The sequence below is a fragment of the Petromyzon marinus genome, chromosome 41 (assembly GCF_048934315.1).
Source record: "Petromyzon marinus isolate PM22_M1 ecotype Great Lakes invasive population chromosome 41, UKy_Petmar_22M1.pri1.0, whole genome shotgun sequence".
NCBI classification, from domain to species: Eukaryota; Metazoa; Chordata; class Hyperoartia; order Petromyzontiformes; family Petromyzontidae; genus Petromyzon; species Petromyzon marinus.
The window spans coordinates 7,902,658-7,929,507 of NC_133707.1; the positions used below are offsets into that span (position 1 = coordinate 7,902,658).

The 26,850-nt window shown below is 46.3% G+C and overlaps 1 protein-coding gene across 3 annotated transcripts in view; it reads right to left on the reverse strand.

Moving 5' to 3' along the window:
• Positions 1–728: 728 nt before the first annotated feature.
• Positions 729–26,850, reverse strand: part of LOC116950892 (uncharacterized) — a 61,410-nt gene continuing 35,288 nt past the window's right edge. For all 3 annotated transcript variants that reach the window (XM_076073345.1, XM_076073344.1, XM_032969039.2), the window contains one exon: positions 729–9,606. In XM_076073345.1, the coding sequence (XP_075929460.1) occupies positions 6,143–9,606 (3,464 nt within the window). In that variant the 3' untranslated portion in view covers positions 729–6,142. The remainder of the gene's footprint in view (positions 9,607–26,850) is intronic.

Sequence of the window (26,850 nt, forward strand, 5' to 3'; positions counted from 1 at the left end):
ATCATCAACTCCCACTGATCGACATGGCGATGTATGGTTTAATAACCCCTACAACCAAAACGCTGTGGGGAGGTGGGGGTCTGATCCACTTGTGGAATGAGGAAAAGTAAGTTCAGTAGTTTAGGTGAACATATTCATATTATCTTCTGTTACCTCCGATTTTACCCATAGTACGTAGCGAAGCAGCTTCCTAATAGTCGCAATTTTTCTGCAGAAAACATGAATCGTGATTGAGTAAAATCGCAGATAACCCCACTGATAATTTGTCTATACAAGTCACCGTGTCTCCCTGTCGATATGAACATCGGGCAGTGCTCATCTCTTTTGGCATCCCTGGACCTGTGGGTAGAAATTCCACATTACTCTAACGGGGTTGGGATATGGGGTGGAGCAGTGCTTCACTGGTTAGTGCACTGCACTTTGTGAACCTCGCGACCCGAGTTCAATTCTTGTCCACGGTTAACATCAGTGATGAGTGATATTTCAACTTGTCCATGGCTTCCCCTCTACCTTCACCAACCCGCACTGACCAGAGTAGTCAAGTATTACCAAACAGCCCCCATGACTGATAGAGTGTGGGCAGGGCCTTCAACCAGCAGTGGATCGACAAGTGGTGTAAATTATTACTGGGATCACTCCCTTCAAATAATGACTGCTGTTGACTTTCCACAGGATGACGGAAGACCCATGTGACTCGTGCATAGGAAACATTTGCAGACACACCTGTGTTGGGGATGTGGTTCATTTCAAATGTTTATTTTGTCATTTATTTTAATGGGATAACATAGCAGTACCACACGCAATATAGTTTTTTTTTTAAACACGGAAAGTCTAGTTGTCTCATAAAACTGTGAGCGGTGTGCATGGCAAACGTATTTTTATGACGCAATAACCATATGGGTATAAAACAACGACAAGAACTAAAACATTTGAGAATTTCTTCATGACGTCTTAAAGGCTGTGCTTCAAATCCCCATGTCAAATGAATAGTCCTACAAGCCATTTATTGGTTAGTAAAGCATTTGTGCAGTGATTCAGGCACGTTTAAACCGACACAGTAATCTCCAAAATTATTAAAATCCTCTCGTCTGTACATCCCGTCAAACAACCTTACATTTATACCGTCCACATTGAGATTCTCAAATCTCCGTCTACGCCTTTCACAGACCCACTTCTCGTACTTCAAAAGCACCTTCTTAAAAACCCCCCTCTTAATGTTTGCAAAACACCGTCTCGAGAACTGCAATTGTTAGTCCACTCATAATCATGGGAAGGAAATAACCCCAAAGGGGTGACGCTCTGCGCGAACCCTGTGCGTGCGTATGCACAATGTCCGGTGCGTATGGCCACCATCGTTGCAGTTCTTCTGTTTTAGCTTCCCCACATTTTATACCCAATCACAGGGACTGCTTTTAGTTATCAGCTTCACAGGCTATACAGGGTAATGTGCCGCAGGTGACTCCATCGAGTGCATCACGATTGGAAGGTTGCGAGTTTTAATCTCAGTCGAGTAACGCCTCAACCTTTACAGAGTTAATATCAGTACCATTGTGTGAAAGCTAAGAATACAGTTCTGGAATTCAACAAATGAGCCAGGAATCACTCGTGGAGTCTCAAGGCTTTCTTTTTTGAGAGTCTTACATTGGGACGTACTGTATGGCCAATTCCATTGCTGTATGTGGGTTTTTTTTTACATATGGGACACTGCGGAACCTTAAGAATTGCCATCCTGCCATTTCACCGCCTTGCCGACCAAGTCTATAAAACTAAACTTTGTATTATTTTACCAGGAAAGACCCACTGAGCTATATAGTTCGTTTTCAGAAGCGACCTGGCCACAAATAATGGCTCAACGAAGTGGCTTATCACGTGTAAATGTATAGCAGTAGAATAGTCTAAACGCGCAATGTTTCTTAATATGGAGGGAAAAACTGGAGGACCCGGAGAAAATCCACGTGACAACGGTGAGAACATACAAACTCAAAATATACAGGCGTCAGGATCGGGTTCGGGTTCGAGCCCACGACCTCCTGTTTACCAGGCCCAATGCAGTTAACATCTCGCCACCGTGAACACTGGACAGTCTTTGGAGAGACTGCTCACAGTCATGGGAATGTGAAATATACTTCACGGACTCAGGCTTGCTAGCACTCGCCATTACACGTTTGAGCATGGAAAACTTTCAATTTTGTAAAGGATGTCAGCTTGCATTATAGCATTATTTATGTTATGCACAATGATAGAAATACTGTAGTGTAATACTTTTTTCAAGTTGTAGCTCTCCTTGCAAATTTATCTGATACTGCTAGGAACATAACACATTCCCTTAAGCTAATTTGACTTCAGCACATTTCCCATTACCTTCTCGTATAATCATCACAAACATCAACAAAAAGTTAAACGCCAAATATGTATGTTGCCAACCGTGCTAACCGGTTATTTAATTGGCTTTTGCTGGGAAAAAAATGCTCCTAACGGCAGGCCAAAGCTTGTATTCAAAGACTCATAATTTGTTATGGCGTTAGTCCCTGAGAGACCACACTGAGGGTCTAGATTTAACAAGTGCATCATTACTCACGTTATAAACACTCCAGCACAAAACACCGTTGCGAAACCCTTTTAAACCTATTACTATACCTTTTAAACCTTGGCTGAAAATACTTTTACCACTCACATCATGGGTACTGAATTCTGATGGCAAAGAAAACAAACTGCTAGATATTCCAAGGAAGAATGCGTCGATTCGTATGATAAAAATTCACCTTTGGCACGTGTGCCAAATTATCCAAGTTGTGCATGTGAGAATCGATTATTTTAAACGTCTATAAAGTTTGTTTGATCCATATACGCGTGGGCTGCACCAATGATAATGCAGCTGCAGGAGTTGATTGAACTGCTAAATGGGGATGAAGCTGAAAACAAAGTACACGTGCATGCAAGATTGAAGAAAAAAAGACTTGGAATTAACCGTTATAGTGACACAACGAGAGAAAATAACACAATACAATACCACCCCATGGGACTTTTAACCAATTCGATTTTGGTGAATTGTAAGGACACAATGAAACAATAATATTGTGTTATGGTAACGCAATAATAACACAATTATAACATTATTCATCACAATGACGCGGCTAGTTGCATACCAAGTTACACCTTATCCACTGTACGATTCATAAACGGGGCTCATGTCACACGCCAAGCTATTGGAAATGCTAGTGGATAAGCACAATGAGGACTTATAATTAAAATTTGTAGAATTATTGGGTCAAAAGGTTTTGTTCATGAATATATCTCTCCGTGTACAAAAACTAAACGTCACAAGCTTTTACGCGACCCGTCATTCATTGAGATTGGTGGAGCTAAGGTTATTTCTCTAGACAAAAACACATACAAATGTACACGTGTTCGCCAATGTTTTGAGAAATATATCATTTTAACTTGATTCTAATCGACTATTTTATTAAAACGGGTCGCACCAAATCGGTACATTTTCCTGTGCGGAAAAGTGGTTCGTCATTTGTTAATAACACAGCTGGGGAGTCCTCTGAGCCTGTGCTAATACACCGCTGCACGAGGACTCCCTTAGATTTCACTCCAACCTATCTATTATCTATCACAACACTTACACCTTGTCTTCCACCATGCCCGCTTTATGGTCAAGGGTATAGACATGACTGAAATACATGACAATATTGCATCACAACCAATACCATGGGTGCCACATACCACCGTCACTTCTGCCCAAACTGGCAGCAGTTGCAGAATCGACAGCTCCCCCCTCAAGGTCTTTCTCCGTGAAGATTTGGGGTTGGGAACTGATTCAATAACTACTTTTTTTTAATCGAATTTTCAGTCTCATTTGTATTTTTAGTTTTTTCTCCCTCTCGTTTGTACAGCTGTTTGCTTACCGGCTTAAATCAAACATGAACACGTCATTTGTAAATACTTTGCATAATCATAAATAATCGATTGATACATAGGATTTGATACATACATTTTCAAGCATAAATATTTTCATACAATTGACGTGTCGTTAAATACTCAATATAATGGTCAAGAGGTTTATAATCTCAGCTTTTCGCTTTTTAACATAAATTCCCTGTTAATTTGAGATGTGTTTTGACCTTGACGCAACAAAACTGCTCTTGGATTACTTGGTAAGACACCCATTTGGTTTACACAGAAAGTTCAGACCTCAGGGACCACGCACAAGTCTGTCTGCTTGTGTGCACCGATCGCTGATGGTGAATTTTGAAATGGGTGGTTGCACTTTTAAATCCAAATTGAAAACTCAATTCTTTAAAACAACTTTTGTGTTTAGTTGTACGTCCTTCCTCCGCCCTTCCGATAAGCACGGTTGGCTACGTACGGTGCGAAGAGGTTCAACATACGACCGTGCGTTTGTCCTTTCCACGTGGAGTTGACCACCCTCCCATGTGACGAGACCCTATTTAAAAATAAGATGACTTCCCTGCAAGCGTCACCAACCTCACCGAGCCACCAGTTCCTCTCGTTAACAGACTTTTATTCGGGGGCTATTTGGTGTCCAGCAGAGGGCAGTGCTGCAAAGTCCATTGTGCTGTGCGTATGTCGATACCGGGATTCCCCCATTATTTACCAACTCGCTATGCGCAATTTCGGCTATCCGCGAATCGCATCTGGAACTCGACACGACCACATAGAGAGAGAGAGAAAGAAAGTGATGAGATTTAAAGTAAGTTCATTTATGAACTATTATTTAATGCTTCAAAACGGATTTTTCTTGTCACTTGATATTTATTGTAGCCAATTTTCATTTTTTGTGTTATTATAATGTTCATGTATTTAATAGTTTTTTTTAAATGTATTTATGTAAGGTAATTCATTACATACTTTGCTAGTCACAAACATCTCCAGAACGTATCCCTCGTGAATAGCGAGGGAATGCTGTACCGTACTCATTCTCACATCTATGGTCCTCAACCTTCACAAACCCGCACTGACCAGCGAGGTCAAGTATGGTCACCCAAACCCCACGACCAGCACGGAGTGTGGAGACCTTCACCCAGTCGTGGGTTAACAAAGTGCCGTACTTGTATTGCGATTAGGAATACATAAACAGGTAGGAAAGGGTTTTATTTAATTGAAATAAATTAACATTTAATATATCAACCAACCAGCCAACCAACCCAACCAAATAAAATGTATTCCAGTAATGTTTTTAAACGAGCTGGGCTGATTTCAAATTCGGTAAGTCCGATCACCGGGGAGTGGCCTGTCCAGTTGGTGACTTTGTATTTGGGGCAAAAGGCATTTAAAAATATGGGGGGTCCAAAATGTAATTGCAACCAAGCCTAATTTCTGTTACCCACAGTTCACCAAAGCAACACATCATAGTTTTAAACCAGTTGTTCAGCTTGTGTGAAAATAACACTCGGTGATGAAAATATAATTATGCAAGCTCTGCGTATACATTTTCACATTACCACAGTCAGAAATAGGAAAATTAGTGGGAAAGTGGATATTTTATAACACCCCTCCAAAAATGGTGCATGCCAAAATTTACCTTGTGCAGCTGCAATTATGTACAAGTACATGATGCTAATGATCGAACAAACCATATTTAAAAATTGGTGTTTGACAAATATTTGTTTTATTCAGAGGCCGAAGCTCTGGCTAATTTTACGTTTCGTCTGATTCCTTTATTCGTACTACGCAGAGAGCAAGACAGTGCCTGTTATGGGATCATCATTCAGTCAAGTGGCACACGTCACATGGTGGAAACACCTGGAAGCGATGCCGCACACCTTCAAATATCATTGTCATTAACCACTAGGAGGCGCTGCTTTCATTCATGCAAGCGAGTGTGTTTCACTCTAAGTAGGCTGCAAGAGCAGAGCTCATTAAATAACTGTGCAAGTGCAAAACCAAAATTCTATGCTTTTCTATACTTTATTGTGAAGTCACAGGTCACCGTGCCGAGTCACCATATGAACTTACTCAGGCTTCAAATACCAGTCATCAAGCGACACTGGCTCATTAGACACAGCAGAGCATTAACTCCACGCACAGAAGCCATTGGGTGACCTCATTTTTAGTAACTCATAGAAAATTAAATTACCCCTGAAGGCAGTAAACGGACGCAGGTCCATGAAAGGGCTCAATTGGCAACCCCTGGCCTCCACACTTGGGCCTGTGCCCCGTTCTTCTTGGCTGAGAATGACGGTCGAGGCGTGGCCACAAGAAGTGTGGCCTGGGTGACCGGTCTTCCCAGCGACACTTGTGGGGGCTCGGCTGGGAGCGGGGGAAGCTGAGCACCAAACCCGATGGGTCCCGCAATGTCGCCCGCGTGGCCTGGGTATGGAGGTGGCTGATGTCCGCCCGGGTAGGCGGGCGCCAGACCAGTGGGGGGCGGCTGCTGCCAGGCATTGACAGCCGGGATGGAGGGCGCCCCGCTGGCTGCCGATTTGACCTCCATCTGGATGTGTGAAGTGACGCGGTGCTGGTGAGGAGGCGTTGTCAACTGAGAGTCATCCCCGGATGTGTAATTAGTTGGCGGCACAGGGCCATTGAGGAGGGATGACGCTGATACCAAGGGCTGAGGCCTAGCGCTAATTTGGGGCGACGACATCGCTTCCACAGATGTAGAAATGCCGTTCATTTGCTGCGGCAAGACTGTGGCAAACGACTTGGTTGGCTGTTGTTGTTGAGGTTGCTGCTGAGCCGGCTTCTCCACGCTCCTGACCTCCATCTGCAGCTGGGTCGTGACCATGGCTGGTGCCTGATTCTGTGCAGCCAAGTGCGACCGCGTCGCCTCGCTCGTCTGCGCCGCAGTTGGAGGTTGCGCGTTCCTCGGTAGCGACTGAGCCTGTCGACCCGGGCCGCCTGCTGGCGCCGCCGCCGGTATGGACGGCGAGAATGAAAACATGGCCGAGTTGAGCTGGTAGGGCTGATGCTTCATTACGTCCAGACTCTCCATCTTGGGCTTAGGTTTCCCCTTGGTCTTGGCCGCCGCCGGAGACTTGGGTGAGCTCTGCGTCGCATGCCCCTTGGCCGCCGCGAGTGGATAAAAGGGTGAGAGTATGGGGTTGAAGCCGATGGGGGGCGGCGCGCGAATCTGAGAAGAGTACTTCCAGGAGGATGGCAGGGATGGCGTCGGAGATGGGCCGCGCATTTCCTCCGCTGGAGACAATGTCCCATCCACGATGTACTTCTCCATGCGGCTCTGCCTCTTGGCGAAGAGCTGTGCACCCTTGCCCTTCATCTGCGACATGTCGCTGGCGAGGACAGCTGCCGCCGACTGCGCTGCCTTGTTGCGGGCGGCCACCGCGTTGTTCTCTGGCGAGTAGACGAACCGCGCGCCCTCCGCGGTTGGCTGTGCTAGTGTTGCCTTTATCTGCTGCTGCTGTGGCTGCTGCGGTAGCTCATTGCTGACAGTATCAGATGCCCGATAAGTGGGGATTGGATCGGACCTGGTGCCCGCTTGTGCCTGATGACTCCAAGAAGGTGCCTGGTTGGCCAACTGCGTGTATGCCTCGTAGCCCTGTACCTTTGCCATCGGCTTCGGCGCAACGGGTGGCGGGGACTTGAAGCCCTGCGCCTGTGCCTGCGTTTGCCAAAAGTTGGACGCCTCCGCCCCAAGGCCAAGGGAGTCCTCCTCGGGCCCCACCTCGAATTGGCCCTCCGGCTTGGTTTTGTCATCCAGGTTTTGCACGAGGGACAAGAGGTCAGGGTTGGGCGAGTTCTTTGGCGGTTCCTTGAAGGTGAACATGGCCTTGTTGCCCTGGTTGCGCTTCTTGGCCTCGGCCAGGATGCCGGACCTTGACGCGGGGATGGAAATGCGCTGCTCCCTGGACGACAACTGCTCAACTGGGGGCTCCGGTGACCAGATCGCAGAGCCACGGTCCCTGTCGGTCGACGTTGACGCCGTGTCGGTGCCGAGCCCATTGAAGATGGCGGCGGCGTCTCCACGCTGTTCCTGCTCCGTGGGCTGAGCGAACAGGGGCGGAGGGAGGATAACGCTCAACACTGGGGTCTGCTGCTGCTGCTGCTGCTGTGGCAGCGGCGTCACGGGCGTGGGTGGCGGCGCCTGGCTGTGCTGCTGCGTGCTTGCGAACCCCGCGGGCTGCGCGTACGGGGGCGGGGGAGGCACGATGATTGTCGATCCTGCGAACGCAGATTGGGAAGTGACCGGCTGGTAAGCTGGGGGATCACCTGTGCCGAGAGAAGGATTATTTGCGAACACAGGCTGCGATACTTGTGGACTGGCGGGGGAGAAGTAGCTGTTGGAGGGGCCGCCCTCCCTCGACTGCTCGGCATCAGGGGAACTCCATGTAGATGCCGGTGCCGGATTGGCAACGGGTGATGCCTCTGCGTAAGACCCTGCTGCTGCTGCCACACGACTCCCATGTTGACCTGCGCTGACCCCGCGCTGAGGACTTTGTGCCGAGACGTAGTTTATGTTTACCGAGGGCCTCTGCATCGGTGCGACGGCTGTGGAGGCCACCGGAGTTTCTGCAGAGGTGACCGTGGCCTGAGCGCTCACTGCGGGGTGCACATTCACTTGAGCGACGCAGGGAATCTCCGGTGCCTGACCCTGCCGCTCTGGATGATTAGCCCTCAGTGGGAGTTCATTTCCAGCAACCTGGTTGAATTGTGCGGTCATCTTGGGAGCGGGCTGCGCGGCAAACGGCGTTGCTGCACGGTTCTCGATGGGACCTGCGGGCGTGAACGGACGGGCGGTGCGGTTCACGACATTGGCCACCTGCTTGGTCTTGATCACCACCTGCTGCCTGTGCTGCTGCTGCTCCTGTTGGAAGCTGTCCACCTTTACAGATGACCTCATCATCTCCTGCGCCATGCTCGTTTGGGGCACACTCGCCACCGAGCTGCTGTTAACGGTCATCTGCTGGAATGCCGTCGCTCCGTTACCAACACCGGGGTTGCCGGTGCTCGGATGAACTTGATGAGCAGGCGGGGCCTGCATCATGGGCTGCACGAAGGCGCACGAATTCTGCGGTGCGGCGTTATGCAGCTGAACGCCGGGTGGCGGGCCCTGCTGGGAAGAGCGAGGTTGCTGCGCCTCGCCGCATGCCGGGCGCTCGAAGAATTTGGCCCTCGCCTCATGCGGCGCTGGGCCCGAGCACGGAGCCGGCAGGTCCTCCGTGCCGAGGAAGACCCACTCGTCGGGTGCGTCCCCGTTCACGGCCGGCTCCGCGCCGGCGTTCCTCTGCCGCTCCTTGAACATCTCGGCCCCCCTGCCGGTGAGGCCATCGATCGTGCCAAGCTGGGCGACGGCGGAGGCGGCCGCGACGCGCGCTCGCTCGGCCTCCATCTCCTGCTCGAGGTCGGTGAAGGCGCTGTCCTCGTCGAGGTCGGACTCGCTCGTGTACGGTGCCGCGTCCGTGTCAAGACCAGCGTCCGTGTCGACGCCGCCGTCTGTGTCGTCGCCCTCGCCAAAGCTGACGAGCGTGTAATGCCTGGCGCGCCGCCGCCGCTTCTTGAACATAAGCACCCCCCGTGAGTGAGGGTCCGGCGCTTCGGTGAGCAGCGACGCGATAGTCCGGCACTTGGTCTTGGCCTCCTTCACCTGGCGATCGGACGAGCTCTCGCCGCGATGTAGCCCTGGAAAAGAGAGACGAGGCGGGATGGAGTGAGCCAAAGACAAAGGTGCCCTACACAGCCTACACAAGTGGTTGGGGCAAGAGCTGTTAAAGAAGCACCAATGAAGGCTGGCACGGTGCACGAAAGGGTATGGGCAGCACCACGCCAGGTCGCCTACATCTTCCGAGTGCTGATGTTTAGACACACTGCACCAGGTACTTATTTAAGGCCAAGCTAACTTAGGGGAGGGACAGATAATTACCACTGATGGTAACTGCCGGGTTCATGAAACAACACGCTTGCCACTATGCCACCAATCTCTGGAACAGGAGGAGGCACTGGATTGCTTAGCAGTCATATCAGTGCTGGTTTTGCACGGTAAGTAATCCTATTCCTGCTCTGCAGATGGGCAATGGTCCATCTTCAGAGTGTTATTCATCTAAACGACCATGGACTCGTTATTGGCTGAGTCGACACAAAGCCGGGATTTTAACTCGCAACCTTACAACTTGTGAGTGGAGCGCTCTGCCAGACAGCACACCACTCAGACGCAAAATATTTTACTAGCAGCGTTTATGACGACAGCGGCGAAGTTCTTTCCACCAGTGCTTGTGCACTTCTGCCAACACGGGCTTTTAGGTTTGTTTGAAATTGAGCACAAGAGGCCAGCCAAGAGGCAAAGAGAGTGGGAGAGACGAGGACACTAAACATAGCCCGTGTGGCTAGTGACGCAACGCAGACGCGTTGTGGCGTGATCATGAAAGCCTTTCTGGCTCTGTGGCTGTGGCCCCGTGTGGTTGAAATGAAGTCGTGATGCCACCTGTTGCCGAGTGGTTTTTAGCATGGGGCCTCTCGCTACGACCCCTAGGAGGGTGGCTTTAGCAGGGAAGTTATGGGTTTCGGCGATGAGGCTTAAATTTGGGAGGATAATATACACGTATGAAAGGCAAAGATACACTATGAAAGGCAAAGGTACACGTATGAAAGGCAAATATACACGTATGAAAAGCAAAGATACATGTTTGAAAGGCAAATATACACGTATGAAAGGCAAAGATACACGTATGAAAGGCAAAGATACACGTATGAAAGGTAAATATATAAGTATGAAAGGCAAAGATACACGTATGAAAGGCGATAATACACGTATGAAAGGCAAAGATGTTTTTTCTCCAATAAGCTTTAAAGACTGCCGGGGAACAAGTACTATTGGCCAGCACCTTTTTAATTATTAAGTGCAAATACATATTTATTTACGAACACTCTTCAATATAGTTTGTGTATATCATACTTGTGTACAATAAGCAATAAGCCCATCCAAAGCTGGTAAAAATTTGCTACAATTCAATCTAAATAGTTAATACACAAGCATTACTGAAATGTGGCAATACTTGGGTTGTAAAGACATTTACTGAAATATTTAAGTTGGTTAACCCCAAGCAGTCTATAACAAACATTAGTTTTTTTCTCAAAAGTCTATGATCAACTTACCTATGTTACTGACCTAAAACCTTTTCAGTGACCTATGACCTTCTGACTCCAATGAGACAACATGTCAACACTCAGGTCTGTGGCAGTGGAATCCTGTAAACAGATATACAGGCACGTGCTTTACACACTTGTGTCCATGAACCAATCCTCTAATTGTGCGCTTGCTAATGGCCTGCATGGTGCTGTGCCAGAGCACTCACAATCCGAAAATTGAGAGAAGACATTGTCCCTTTGCAGTTGATAAAATATATACCACTTTGTGGAAGTCAACAACGGTTGTCTTCTGGAAGGACTTGGCCCCCGACATAGGAATGTGGGATTTCACCACTGGCATCACGTTGCCCAACGTTCATTTGTCCAGGGAAACAAATCAATGACTAAACGATTTATGGTGACTGACTTCACTGCCGGAATCTTCCAAATTACAATACAGTACAATTACAATGAAATTTAGGCGACCTAAGTTTGATTTCCAGCCATAGCTGATATCAGTGATATCAATCGCAATTACTGAAACAAGGGGAGCCTTTCAATGGCGGAGCCAGGATTTTCAGGTAGGGGGGGCAACCCCTCCAGCAATGAAAAATTATAGAGTTGTTAGTAAGTAAGGACTTGTCTCTTGCTTTTTATTCGAGGCGTGTGCGGTGATGGCGCAGCCATCGATCGAGGGTCGAATTCGAACCGCGTGGTGTGATCGGCATCGCGCTCGCTGAAGGTGAATGCCTTCAGGGAAGTCGTGGACTCTGTATACGCAACTGCGCACAATTCTGCGAGTCACTTGTAACTGCTGTGCCGTTACTTATTGCCAATTATGGACTCAGACTATTGTCCAATCATCTGATGGAGTCCCTGGCACGTAATAATAATATGCTACACAGTGGCAGTGGGGGTCGCAAAATGCCAATTTATTACTAATAAACCCCAATGATCCGATAGAAATTAGGGATTTCGATCGGATCATTGGGGGGGGCACGTGCTACCCCCCCCCCCCCACTGGCTCCGCCAGTGGAGCCTTTGTTTCACGATGGATTGGCAAAGGGCTGTTCTTTAAAAAAATATAACGTCATGAAGATTGCCACGATATTGTTTCACGATATGATACAATGATTTTTCATGACAACGATTATCACAAAATCATTTCCCCTTATTTTGCAATTGTTTCACATGTATAACGCCTTGTGTTTTATGCTGTGCTGTACCTCCAATATGAACAACGTTATTCGACTGCAGTTCAATTAGCGTAAGCTTGCCCTAGCCCTTTGAATCTTTGTGACTTTATAAAGTTTTCCATAACGTTCATGAAGGAAATAGTGCCAATTACACCGTGACGAACATGATGATGTCATATTATTGCCATGCTGTTAAACTACTCGAAAAAGCTAAACTCAACACATTCAACACATGTTTCGGGCAATGGCCCTTCTTCATAGCAGATGAAAAGGGACTTCATAGCACACCGCACCTCCGATTAACACAACTGGCCATTGCCCAAAACATCGCCTCTTATATATTTTTTATTCTTTTAAGGCCACACACAGTGTTATTGACGTACGTATGTTGAACCTCTTTTGCACCGTACGTAACTAATCGTGCTAATCGGAGGTGGGGGAGAAGGACAACAAACTAAACACAAAAAAGAATTCTAAAGAAATCAGTTTTCTATGTATGTATATTGACGAATTTGTTGTTTTTGTTTTGTGAATTGTGCTTCTGCACGAGCAACAGTATCACCAAATAATTTTTAAAAATTTTAAAAGCGCTAATTTAACCTTATGGCGGGTCCCGAATAAACATAAATCTAAATTGTAAATAATGTATTTATTTTTGGCGACTACGTCCCACCACGCACACAAACGCCGCGACCCACCTGGCGCGGATCATTCTGTTGTCATGTCGTGTCCAAGCGCAGCGAGAACAAATGTGCAGAAGAGCTGAACAGGCGAATGCACTCCATGCTCGGGTATGGGCAGGATAATAAATCTTATCCAAAGCTGCTCAAACTGCCTACATGACTTAAGTCCCTTATTTGTCATAACGGTATGCATAATACAGTGAAACTGCTCTCTTATCTTCATTATTATTTGTGACCTACCAATGTCTGAAGCCAGGATCAATCGATGACAATCCTATTACCTGCAGATATTTAACAGATGAGATGCGTCGCACCGTTAATTCCTCCTGTTTGATTATAATACTTCTCTTGTCCGTATGCATCTGTGCAGATAGGTTTCTTTTTTCGGTTAAGCCATAGTCCCCACATACTGCTCGTATCAATGCGGATAAGAGGAGCGGCGACCCACTACTCTGTAGAGTAACATTGGTATAAACGCTTGTTACAATATGAACAGCGCATTTAAAACGTGTACTATTTTATGTACTGTTTACAAAGTGTGTTCACAAATCCACACTGAGAAACACGATGATTAACAGAGGGGTGTAAATTATTTTTTCTATAGTGTATTTAAATAGAAGTACTGCAGGTAAGTAGTTTTCAGTTTTAAAGGCATAGTTTAACAAGACAACATTTGCCACCATCCTTCAAATCCATTGCTGAAAAAGAGCAACGTTTTTGTTAACATTATAATATAATGTTTATGCGAGAGCCGGGGGCTTATGGGACTCCGGGGTCCCGCCATAAGGTTCAATTATCGCCATAACATTCATTCATCATCAGCAGCAGGAGCAGCAGCAGCGCAGCTCCATTGCAGTGGCATCCGCATACGATATCCCACGAAGGCGTCCCCCACCATGAGTCACCCCTAACATTAGCAGACGAGTCTCTGCCATCCGTGCCTTGCAGGAGCGAGTATATTTAACACACGCGCCACAGACGTCAGTCGAGAGGCATGCGGGCCTGTCATGCCCTCGCCACCTGCCCGTACGCATTGACCGCCTCGTGCACAAAGACAAAGGTCCCCCATATAGCCTTAACAGACTGTTGGGGCAAGTGCCGTTGGCGAGTAGCACCGTTGAAGGCTTGCATGAAACACGAGGGGGTGCGATGGCCAACACCACACCTTTGTCTCCCCAGTGACGGATGTTTTTATACATCGCACCAAATACTAATTTGAGTCCGAATCAACCTAGCAGAGGCCCAGGACCAGTTCAGATAATTGTCACAGGTGCTGGCCATGAGCGGAAATCGAACTCGGATCGTAGGGCTGTTAGCGCAGCACGCCAACCGCTGCACTAACGCCTCGTGCACACACATACACACACGCGCGCGTGCGAGCCAGGCGGTACACTCCCAGTACTCAAAAGCTCTGGAGGAGAGGGTTGGTGAATTTGCGGAGTAAGGGGTAGAGTGCGTGGTTTGAGTCCCGAGGCGAACCTGGTTAATACTATATAAAGAGTAGGCCGTGTGTGCTGAGGTCATGTTTCACATTTGAGAATTTTGATACATTTCTTGCAAATTGCTTAAATGAGAAAACCACATATCTGCATTGCCCCCTATAGGCAGACGAAGTGCCCGAATTAACGTATTGGCGTATTGGAGCATAACACACTGGTCCTCATAAACAGCAACTGCGTCCGTGCAGTTGCCATTGCCGTTGATCGAACTGCCGACTCTCCTGCTGACAATGAAGCCCGAACAGACGCTGCAGCCGTTGCTGACGCTCCACCAGAAGAAAATGCCTGAGCCATCGCTGTTGCCGCCGACTGAGGTGCTGCTGTAGACCTACCAGGTAAAGATGAGACCCGAACTGACAATGTCGCTGTTGCCCTTGAGAGAGCTGCAGACTCTCCATCACAAGTTGCCTTAGATTCAACATGCAACGCGAGTCATAATCTTTTGATGCCACTGTCCGCCAAAAAAATTATTCCAGAAATTAATCGAGGAACCGTCCGACCAAGTCTAGGGCACAAGGAGTCAAATCCGTCTTTGGAACACGGAGCAGCCGATCGTCAGACTGTGAAGCTTTTCTAACCAGGGTTGCGAATCGCGGGTAAATAAACAATCATCGCAACAAAAAAAATTATACCGCCCACCACTGGTGTACCACCAATACGTTCAAATGCAGGCCAATATAGATAGCTGCCACCAGTCCCCGGCTGTAGGACACCTCAATATGTACTGCATGGGAGGTGCATGATGATGATATGCAGATCTGTGAAACTCCCAAGCCTCATGGCTGCAGGAAGGACTGAAGATAGCAGTGAGGCAAGTGGGTTCATGGAGCTATCTGTTCGGATATTGGCACATTGTTCCCTTGCATGCATGAGTCTTCTCCAAGGACTCCACTTTCCTCTCACTATATGTTGAGTTAGAGCCCTATGATCTCAGTCATTTGAGCTAGTCATCCGAGCTGGCTTTGACCAAATCACACAGAATGTGCCCAATCTCATTATATTTTGGAAGCCAAGCAGGACTGAGGCTGAATGATGCTTGGATAGGCCACCACCATACACACACGGGTTGACAGAGGGCTGCAGGGCTTTATGATGAGTAGTTCAGCAACATGTATTATTGTACTGTAATTATACATTCCCGTGTCTGTGCTCCATACCTTCACTAACCCACACGAACCAGCATGGTAAACTATGGCCAAATCCCCTTGACCTGTGTGGGGTTGGAGAAGTCCTCGTCTAACAGTGGACTGAAATTGAAAAACACAGAACAATCCCTAATCTCACCCCAAACAAACTCATCAAGAATCAAACCAAATCCAGTTTTAAAATGATTGGCTGATGCATTACGCGATCAAATACAACATCCACGGACTGTTTTGACAGTGTTGTACAAAGCTGGTCGCTGGCCAGCTGTCTCTTCAGTGCTGATGTTTGCACATCACACCAGATACTCATTTACTGCTGAGTCGATATAAAGGAGGCCCATGACTGGTTCAGATAATTGCCACTGATGTTAGCTGTGGTTGAGAATTGAACTTGGATTGCTGGATTCACAGCACAGTCCTAACCACTGCGCCACAATTCCACCCATATATATACGAGACAATACCAGGTTCCTCCATAAAGCCTTCATAGACTTTTGGATCAAGTGCTGTTAACAAGCACCTATGAAGGCCAACACGAAACACACCAGGCCAGTCGCCTACACAGTACATTGAGCTGCATAAGCAAGAAGCCAGCAGCAGAATTAATAGGACCACCTTGTTGTAACATTACACAGGGTACCTTTACAATTATCATCATCAGCCATGATCAATCCATTGTTGTATGTATGTTGAACTTCTTTCGCACCATACGTAGCCAACCGTGCGAATCGGAGGTGCGGGGAAAGAACAACAAACTAAACACAAAAAGGTTGCTGCTAATTGTTGGATGCAAGCCTCCATAAATCCATCACCGTTTTTCATGGTCACCCGGTGTGTAATAATCCACCTACACTCTGAGCTGATTTCATCGCTCCATATTCTCATTTGACGTCCTCAATGACGCACTTTACATTCCTGGCCTGCCACTCCATTCTTATTCTAGACCATCGTGAGTCTCAAGGACTCAGGGAGGTTCCGCATTGGGATGTTTGGAAAAATCACTTTCATTGCTTCAAATTCGTCAAGAAAACAGAGTTAGGTGAAAACTCATTCTAATATTCCTGCCGTGTGTGTTTCTCTGTGACTATAAGCCCATTCGTAAAGTCCCAAACAAGCCCCATTGACGCAACTAAACTAAACCTTTACATTTTACCAGGTAAAGCCCACCAAGTTATGAGATTATTTTAGAAGCGACCTGACCATAGGTGATAGCTCATCATCGAAGTGGTTTATATCATCATGTGGGAATTTAAAGTAGCAGCCAAATAATATCAACGCAAGTTGATTCTAAATGTGGAGGGGGAAATTTGGCGGAAGCAGGAGAAAAATCCACGCGATCATCATGGGGGGAGAGAACGCATGGACTCCAAATCGTCATGGTCCAGGATTGAACTTCTTCAATACCAAGCGAGGGAGATGACATCTCCTCACCACCACAACTGTGGTACATTTTCCCAATTTAACGATTTCCCACATGTAAAGTTCAAGCGGACTTGTCCGCTGAAAAACATTTTCAGAGGTTTTCGCCATACCAGGATAAATCCGATGCATGCCAGTAGTTTACGTACAAAAAACTATTCAGATACAGTAGCGGACAGTAGGTCATTAGCTTACTGGCTGTGCTGTCACCTACTGGCCATCTCATAGCCAATCAGTTTGAACGTCCTGTACTTTTTTCTACAGCCAATTATTTGTCAAAGCTACTCAGAATTAATCTAATCTAGATTTGAAATGGTCTAATTATACGGAGTCGATGAGTATGAGTAGATAATAGTGTACGAGTATCATACATAATCTTAATACATTAATAGAGATTACATTGATACAACTGTACGTTCTGTTTTAGAGGTCACAGGCAAGGCATGTGTCCTCTAAATACAGGACTAAATCATGGCTTGGGTGCCCCTGGTATATCCATTTTCTTAACAAAACCCCATTATTTCCATGAATACCAAACCTAACCCATCGACAGTTTGCAATTAGAACAAAAATAAATGTAACATGGAGGTTAACAAACCCACCACGAAACCACTGACAATCACAAGCAAATACTGGCATTACAATCTAATGCTACCTCAGCATAGTATAATAACATTAACTCTACACTGCTGGTATTTAGAATCATGTATACTGATAAGCACTTCATATCATTACAAACTCTTGTTATATATGGCATTTTATATTAAGCAAATTGCGTTACTACAACAAAGTGTTGGCGTATCCTAAATCAGTCAGGCTCAATGTCAATCTTGATTTGAAGCTTTCGTGACTGCAGGAATCAATACTCTTTGGTTCTTTCGGTGAAGTCACGTAGGTGGGAAAAATAAAAGATCACGACGTTTCGATCGCAACGCAAGCAATCGTCATCAGGTGTGAAACAAACACAGACCTCCTACGTCAGCTTTCCTCCTGCTGTGTTTGTTTCACACCTGATGACGGTTGCTTGTGTTGCGATCGAAACGTCGTGATGTATTATTTTTTCTACTTACGTGACTTTACCGAAAGAAACAAAGGCTCAATCTCCTTTGAAAATGTAAGTAGTTATATTGCATGAAATCACAAGTGCATCTAAAATTAAGGTATACATACACACTCCCAGAATATGTCTGCATACGGCATGCAATAACAAGCAGACGAATCTAGGTACATTGCACGGTATTGTCATTACAGCGTGGGTCACAGAGCCTGACTAAACTAACAAGGTGTTATAATCCATGCTGCCGCAGACAATCAGGAGCTGAGTATTCTGATCGATTTGAAGATAACGGACTTACTGCAGAGGGCAGAGCACCTGACACGAAATGCTAAGATAGGCATAATTGTATTAGGAAGCCACTGGAACTTTACAAATTTAAATCACGATTGAAAACTCAACCGCTTTTTTGTGTTTAGTGTCTTGTCCTTCCCCCGCACCTCTAATTAGCGCAGTTGGCTACATACGGTGTGAAAGAAGTTCAACATACAAACAATTTGGGCCTTCACAGTTTCTGAACATTCCACACGAAGCAAGTTGGTGCGAGACACAAAAGATTCCACTTCATCGCTGCGTCTCAAATGACCGCATGAATCCTGTACATTCCGTTACCTTTGAATTGACCTTACGCACGTTATCTTACATTGTGTACGGTCACAAGCAGCCCAAGTTCATACATTCATTACAAAAGCTACAATAAAAATTACAAAGTATGACTTTACAAATCCAAAGTTAGGAAATCATAAAGGTAAGACTATCATACATTTTCTGTGTGCAGCAATTGCACGAAAGGCTATCACAGAGCTCTGCTTATGGCAAGGAAATCACGCTTATGTTGTTTATCACAGTCAAGGAAGAAACAATCTGTTAACCACAACCGACAGTCACTTTAGATTGTGTGCGTGGACTTTGGTAAATAAACCGTGGCATCGTCCGACAGTCAAATGAACACTAAATGAATTTACGGTGAATACACTCAAGTTCGAAATGTATACATCAATAATACGTTTTGAAATCGATTCTCAATGGCAACGTGTTTATGAGCTTAACGACCACGGGTTTCAAACTAGCGGCTGACTTATGACACACATGAACTGGATTCATATGGTTAGTCAGATCACTTAAGATCTGTATACGCGATAAATAAGTTGTATAATCTATGTGCAACAATGCTACTCGTTAACTTAACACTCGCCGCTTTTCAATCTAAAACATTACTTATGACAAAAAGAAACAGCGGTGAAATGAATTCGGTCATAGGTAGCCTAACTACATACTCTATAGCACAATCGGTCATAAATATCCAAACTTACACTAAATAAATAACAAAATTCAACATGATGGTCAAAAACATTGTAGTCTTAGCATTTTAAATATGTATATTGGTGACATTTCGGGCTACGACCCACATTCACACAGCACATGAACAGCGCCGTTGGCGAAAACGTCGCCAATTAAACAATTATTCTTTTAACGCCAAAGTGTAATTGACAAATGTGGTCACTTTTGTTGTTGTCAATCGTGCTTTTAGCACCACTGCCAACGCAGCAGCAGGATCTCCAAGTAATTCATTTAATATACATTTAATATATATTCACAAACTACACAGCAGCACAGCGGTTGAGTATGGGCGCTGCTGGCATTCTTAAAATACAGCGAGCAGCCTTTGCCCTGTGCGGTCGACGCGGATTTGCGAGCCACCACCAGCAGCAGCATCACACTGAGAGTCTTTCCCCTACCGCCTGGGGATCTCCAACAGCCGCGGCGGCGCGCGAAGTTCCGAGATGGGGGGGGTGAGAGAGAGTGCGGAACCGAGGGGGTTCCCGTCGCCTCTTATCCTGTGGCCCCCGCGGCCACGCGCGGCCCAGTTTTACACGCGACGGTGGTGGCGACGACGACGGCGGCGGCGGCACGCGCCCGCCTACCCCGCTCGTTCGCCCTCCCGCCCACATTCACACACACACACGGCACGCGCGCGCACACACACATGGCACGCGCTCCGTTCACGCGCACGTGCCCACATTCACACGCACGCAAGCGCACACACACACATGGCTCGCAAGCGCGCACACACACATGGCACGCGCTCCGTTCACGCGCACAAGCGCGCGTGAACGGAGCGCGAGCCATGAGTGTGTATGCGCGCGTGTGAGTGAGTGTGGGGAGCGGTGGTGTAGCGGTTAGCGCGCTGCGCTTCGAAACCTGGCGACACGCTCACGGCCAACACCAGTGACGATTATCTGAACCGGTCCCGGGCCTCCCCTAGGTCGACTCAGCCTAAAAAGAGTACCTGGTGCGGTGTATAAACATCGCCACTGGGGAGACAAAGGCGGTCGGGGGTGGTGCTGGCCACCCACCCCCTCGTGTACCGTTCCGGCCTTCATAGGTGCTCGCTAAAAGCACTTGCCCCTACAGTGTGTTAAGGCTACACGGGGGGTCTTTGTGGGGAGCGGTGGCGCGGGGGTTCGCGCAGCGGCGCTCCGAACCCGGCGAGAGACACCGAGTTCTATTCGCGCTACCAAACGCCAACGCCACCGACGGTCATAATCTGAACCGGACAAGGCGGCGTGGAGTTTACCACACTTCATAGGTGCTTGTTAGCAGCACTTGACCCAACAGTCTGTTAAGGCTATACGGGTGGTTAGCATTATGCTGTGAATCCGGAAAATCCGAGTTCAATTCTCAACCACAGCTAACATCAGTGTCAATTATCTGAAACACTCACGGTCCTCCTTTACATCGACTTAGCAGTAAATGTGTATCTGGTATGATGTGCAAATTCGGTATACCCACCGTGAATACGAGACGGTGGGTATTTAATAAATGAAGAGCCACATGCGGCTGCGGGGGCCACAGGTTGCTGACCCCTGGGTTAGTTCACCATGTAGGTATAATGCCATTTTTTGTTACAACCCTCCACCACCCGACCGAGCCAATCAAATCAAGTTGTCACGTGGGCAAATGTGCTATTTGGTTGGATTTATCAGCAAACCGGAATGTTGAAATGTAAGCAAAATGTTTACACTTTTGTACGACGTTTCGCTGTAGATGACATTCAGCGTCGTCAGGTAGAATTTTTGTTTGCTTGAATAAGTGTTTATTGATTTAAGTTAGACACGTTCAGGAAGTTTCCCCTATTCCAACCGTAATCCCACTCAAGGCTCAGGAAGCACTATTTACAACTCAGTATACTTTGATCATTCATGACCTGAGAACATTGTGATGAAGAGAAAAGGAAAACTTTTTTTGTTCGTTTAAGTGGGAACCACTTTTCTAACTTCCGACGGAAAATCAGCGAGTGTCACATCTTATCTGAACCCATCCTGGGCCTCCGCGAAGTCGACTCAGTCTTAAATGGTGTGGTTTGTGATCACCGGCACTGAGGAGACAAAGAGGCCTCGGTGTGGTGCGGGCAACATCATTCCCTTGCGTGCTGCACTGAACTTAATGGGTGCCCACTAACAATACTTGCCCACGTAGTCCACAGGACTAACCAGAGGTCGCGTATTTGAATAAATCTACAGCATATGGGCGAATGGTGTTGCATCGGTGCGATCCAACGCCACAACCTGGGTTCGATTTCTGGTCGTGACACATGTGAACATTCATAATAAAGGTCTTTGTGTTAGATCGCGGAAGTATTATTGTGTCGTAATCCTCTACCACCCGAAACAGCAAGTAAGGTTTATCACGTAACCAACGCGCCAATTAGTTACTAATTCAGCCCACCAGTGTGTTGGAGAGTAAATCCACAACATTTACAATTTGAATAGAACGTTTCGCTGGTGATTGGATCCAGCATCATCGGGTGATTTGCCAGAATAGTGAAGCCATCCACCTGCTTCCGGTCTTAAATAGAGAAAGACGACGTCATCACTGAACCCATCAGGTGCAGAGATCAGAGGCGAAGGAGGGGAGGGGGGTTATTGTAATTATATAATAGATTAGTAATCAGTTAATTAGCATGTGTTTCCTCTATAAGGAATGTAGTTGTAAGAGGTATTACTTAATGACTTACAGGTTCCACTAAGCCTGTAGCTGTCAGAGCGGTTAAAATTATTTGCATTTCTCTCAATTTCAGTGGATTCTCGGCCAGTAATAATTTGTTTTACACAACACTTCAACGTTATCAAAATCAATTGAGTGTCCTGGCAAGCATGTTCTGCAACTGCCGACAGTTGTGTTTGAGAGTATTTAATATTAATTTGGTGTTCTTTTAGTCTCACGCTAATGTTCCGGGAACGCCCGTATGTCCAATATTGCATCTGCCACATAAGCAATTAATTTGATACACACCTTCTGTTGATAACTTAGGCAATTAATCTTTAGTACAAGATACTAGTTTTTGAATGTTGTGTACCGTGCCAAATCTTACTCCGATTTATTATTTTTCCAAAACTCTAACTGTGTCAGTTACTCCTGCAATATATGGTATGTTAATTATTTTAATAACCTGATCGCTTTCAGCAGTATTGCTGTTGGATCTTGGTTTGGCATTCAATGTTCTGTTAATTTGAGCATTATTGTAAGCATTTGATCGTAGCGCTTCTTCAACATGATTAATCTCTCTCCTCACATTTTCACCATCTGACACTTTTTTTAAGACCGGAAGCAGGTGGATGGCTTCACTATTCTTGCAAATCGCCCGATGATGCTGGATGTAATTATGAGCGAAATGTTTTATTCAAATTGTAAATGTTGTGAATTTACTCTCCAACACACTGGTGGGCTGAAGTAGTAACTAATTGGCGCGATTGTTTACGTGACAAACCGTACTGACTGTGTCGGGTGGTGGAGGGTTACGACACATTTCTACTTACGCGATCTAACCCAAGCACCTTTATGATGAATATTGGTCGCGAAAGCCTACATGTTAAACTGACATGTGAACATCTCCAGCATTTCGTATCTGGATCTGGCCTGGGACTCTCCTAGGTTGACTCAGCCTGGTATGGTGTGGTTAACACAGGAACTGGGGAGACACAGGCATCTGGGTGTGCAGTGTTGGCCACATCACCCCCTTGTGTGCTGTGCATGCCTAAGTATGTGTTTCACTAATTGAACTTAGCCCTGCAGTTAATACGGCTATGTGGGACGCATGCGCGCGCATCTGTTGCCTCTTGTTTGTAACACCCAGGATTAAAATACTTCATTGCCTATGAGCAAATCACCCGGCATGTGCCTGCTCTTGTCAGATCCTCGGAAGCTAAGCTGGGGTTGAGCCTGGATAGTGCTTGGATGGGTGGCCACCGTGGACAAACACTATTTTTTTTATCGGCGGAGGGGTATGCAGCATAATCCAATGTTTTACTTTACCTCTATACTTCCAAGTCTATCTTCACCGCATTCACCAGCCTGCACTGGTGAATGTGAAGTTGTGGTCAAACTCACACTGCCCGCGCATTCGCACGGGATACACGGCCTGGGGGGGAGAGTGGGTGGGGGGTGGGTGGGGGGTGGGTGGGTGGGGGGTGGGTGGGGGGTGGGTGGGGGGTGGGGGGGCGTGACGACGGATGAACCCGGCTCAACGGTGTGACGTCATCACGCCGATGTGTGCCAGCCAGCAAAACTTATTTGTAATATAGTATGATAAGCCCCACAACCGACACAGTGTGCGGAAGCCCGTATCGAGCAGTGGACTGACATAGAACTATACATGTACATGAACTATCAAGAACACCTGAACAACCTACCAAGAAAGCGCTTCAAATCACACCAGCCATTCTGAGAAATGGCAGGTGGCACCGACCCATTACCCAGATGGACGGAATCGTGGGACGCACGCAACATAAAGAACCAACACCCCCTCACTGACTCAACAACAGCAAAAGTCCCCGGCTTGTTCAACGTCCATCGAAGACAGTAGAAAGCAATCAAGCGGATCCGTACAACAGGACACAGGTGACGATGATGCAGCCACCTGCTTCACGAGTTGAAGATGAGGGATGTGACCCCAAGTGCGACTGTGGCCATGAGTCCCAGACCGTGGAACATATTGCATTGACCTGTCCACTGAGATAAAGAAGTTCAATACACATACATAGACTTACACAGAGACCCATAGACTCACACAGAGACCCAGAGACTCACACAGAAACCCACAAACTTACACAGAGACCCATAGTTTGTTGTCCATCCGCTGCACCTCCGATTAGCATGGTTGGTTCTGTACGGTGTGAAAGAAGTTTAGCATACATACATCTATTGCGGGAGGAACTTAATTTATCCAGTTAGCATCTCAGGAAGCCGCTGAGTTGATTGCCAAACTTGATGTCCCATTGTAAGCTTCTTTTGTTATACGAAATAAGAAGGAGACCACCATCAATGTTAACAAACACGAATATCATGGCCTCTTGGCTGTAGAGTGAATGTGTTTCTCTTTCAGTGCATAACCTAGCGCTATGATTTGGTGACTCACTTCTAAACAAATCCATAAAATGCAACAGCGGTCCAAGAAAAGGTCTTGTCTGTTTGTTAGGCTTAAGAGATAAACTTGTTTCAAGCCGAGTTGGCATATTATATACATATATTTGGAACTCAATTATCATTGGAATTGTTAATTATCACAGTGAGGAGCAATGTTGAGATTATTTTAAGGGGGAAACCACATCCATGTTGGCCAGTCTACAAAATTAAATAATGGGCTTGAAATATACAAGAGGGGCGGAGTGGAAGAGTAGTGGTCGGCACATTGATGCTGTGAACCCAGTGACCTGAGTGCAATTGATGGCCATGGCTCATGTCAATGGCGAGTGATATCTGAACCAGTGATGTGGCTGCCCCCTCACTAACCCACACTGACCAGCGTGGTGAAGTATGGTGAAACAACCCCCATGACGAACACAGTATTGAAGAGATCTTCATTGACATCGGGCAGGATGTACAGTATATTTTTTCAAGTAGTGGTATCCCAAACTTTCGCAGCTGCTTAAATTCCCTTTTCACGCCATCAATATGTAAACTCCCCCTCCCCCCCTCGCCGGTCTGCACATGTTCACCCCCTCTCTACACCGTTCATCATGCTATGTCCGCCAATTAAATGCTAATTTTTATGCTAATTCCTTTGTCAATTCGCCTCAATTCCTCGCACACAGCTTAAAAGTCGCGGTCTGAGCTTGGCTGTGTTCACTCCAGCGCTGTCCTCGAGACAGTCTGGTCCCTTCACCTGATGAAGGCCACTTGTGTTGTGGCCGAAACGTCGTGAATTTTTTTTGTTGTTTTATACTTTTACGTGACTTTACCGAATAGAACCAAAGAGTATAAAATGTATGTTGGGCTTTACGACTCATCATCAGGAGGCTCCCACATTGGGATGATTGGCGAATTCTATTTTATATGTTTGGTATGTGGGAGGAAACCAGAGCATCTGGAGAAAATGCACACATATTGGGGATGACACTCAAAGCTCCGCACAGCTGGATTCAATAATATATGTTTACATTTCCTTCTGCTGGTAACCTGGCAGCCCAAGCATACCACACAAGGTATTCCCAGAGAGTCTCCCATCCACGTACTAACCAGGCTCAACTTTACTTAGTTTCTGGGGTCATGTGCGATCACATGCACTCGTGGTGATTTGTACTTGGCAGGATCTAGCTCAGGGGTCGGAAACCAAAATAACAAGAAGAGTGATTTTTTTTCTGAATTCGGTATTTAAAAAAAAACAAATCAATATTCCAAGAGCCGCAGTGCACATGAATAAGGTCACGAAGCAGTCCTTAAAGAGCCGCATGCCGCTCCGGAGCTGTAGTTTGCCGACCCCTGGGCTAGCTGGATTGCAATATTTAATTTATGCTCCATATTCGCATAGCCTCCTATAAAACATTACCTGGCACAGTTGCACTTTCGTCATTTAGGTAAATGCACATAGCTTTAATATCATCAATGGGGTTTAGCAGAAGTGTGCTATATAAAAATGCTTGAGACTGGGAAACATGATTTATAAAAAACATATTTTAAACAAGCGTTTATTTGGTCTCACTTTGGTTCTCCGAATTAGCTTCTATTTGTCTTTTTAGATGTTATTGTGATGTACAGCACCTTGAGCACTTAGCACAAAGTGCTTTATAAATGTTATTTATTATGATAATCATTGAGAAGTTGTAATTGAAGTGGGGCTATGTGTTGGGCAGCTTAGGGCAGTACAACAACATTAATTATTGTTCTGCATCTCTATGTTCCCGAATCTATATTCCCCTTCTTCATCAACGCACACTGATCAGTGTGGTGAAGTACGACCACCAACACATACAATGATGAACAAAATTATGATAAAATAAGAATACTGGTAAAAAGGTCCCATAGATAAAACACCTACAAGTGTCATGGCACAAGGAGGCCTTCATCCAGCAGTAGATTGAACAAAGGCTGTAACTTACTATGATTATAAAAGTCATGTTACAGTTTCCACGCTATGTGGTGGGCAGTTTGGAGCAGTACAACAACTTGAATTATTGCACTGCACCTCCAGGCTCCAGGATCTATGCTCCCCTCCTTCATCAACCCACACTGACCAGCGCGGTGAAGTATAGTCAAAATAACCCCATGAGCCTGCACGGTGTGGGGGAGGCATTCATCCATCAGTGTGTTGACAGAAAAATGTCTGTACATGTGCATGTCCACTTGAATCAATGTCTACTTCATTATATGCATGGTAATTGAAACAATACTGTAAATTAAATATTGTGGTGTCATTGCCTTATTTCTCATGGTAGAAATCCCACGTGGCTTTATTACCGTGCCGCCAAGTATTTTAAGATCATTCACAGGGCGTCATCTGTCTTTATCCTTCCTACATTTGAATAG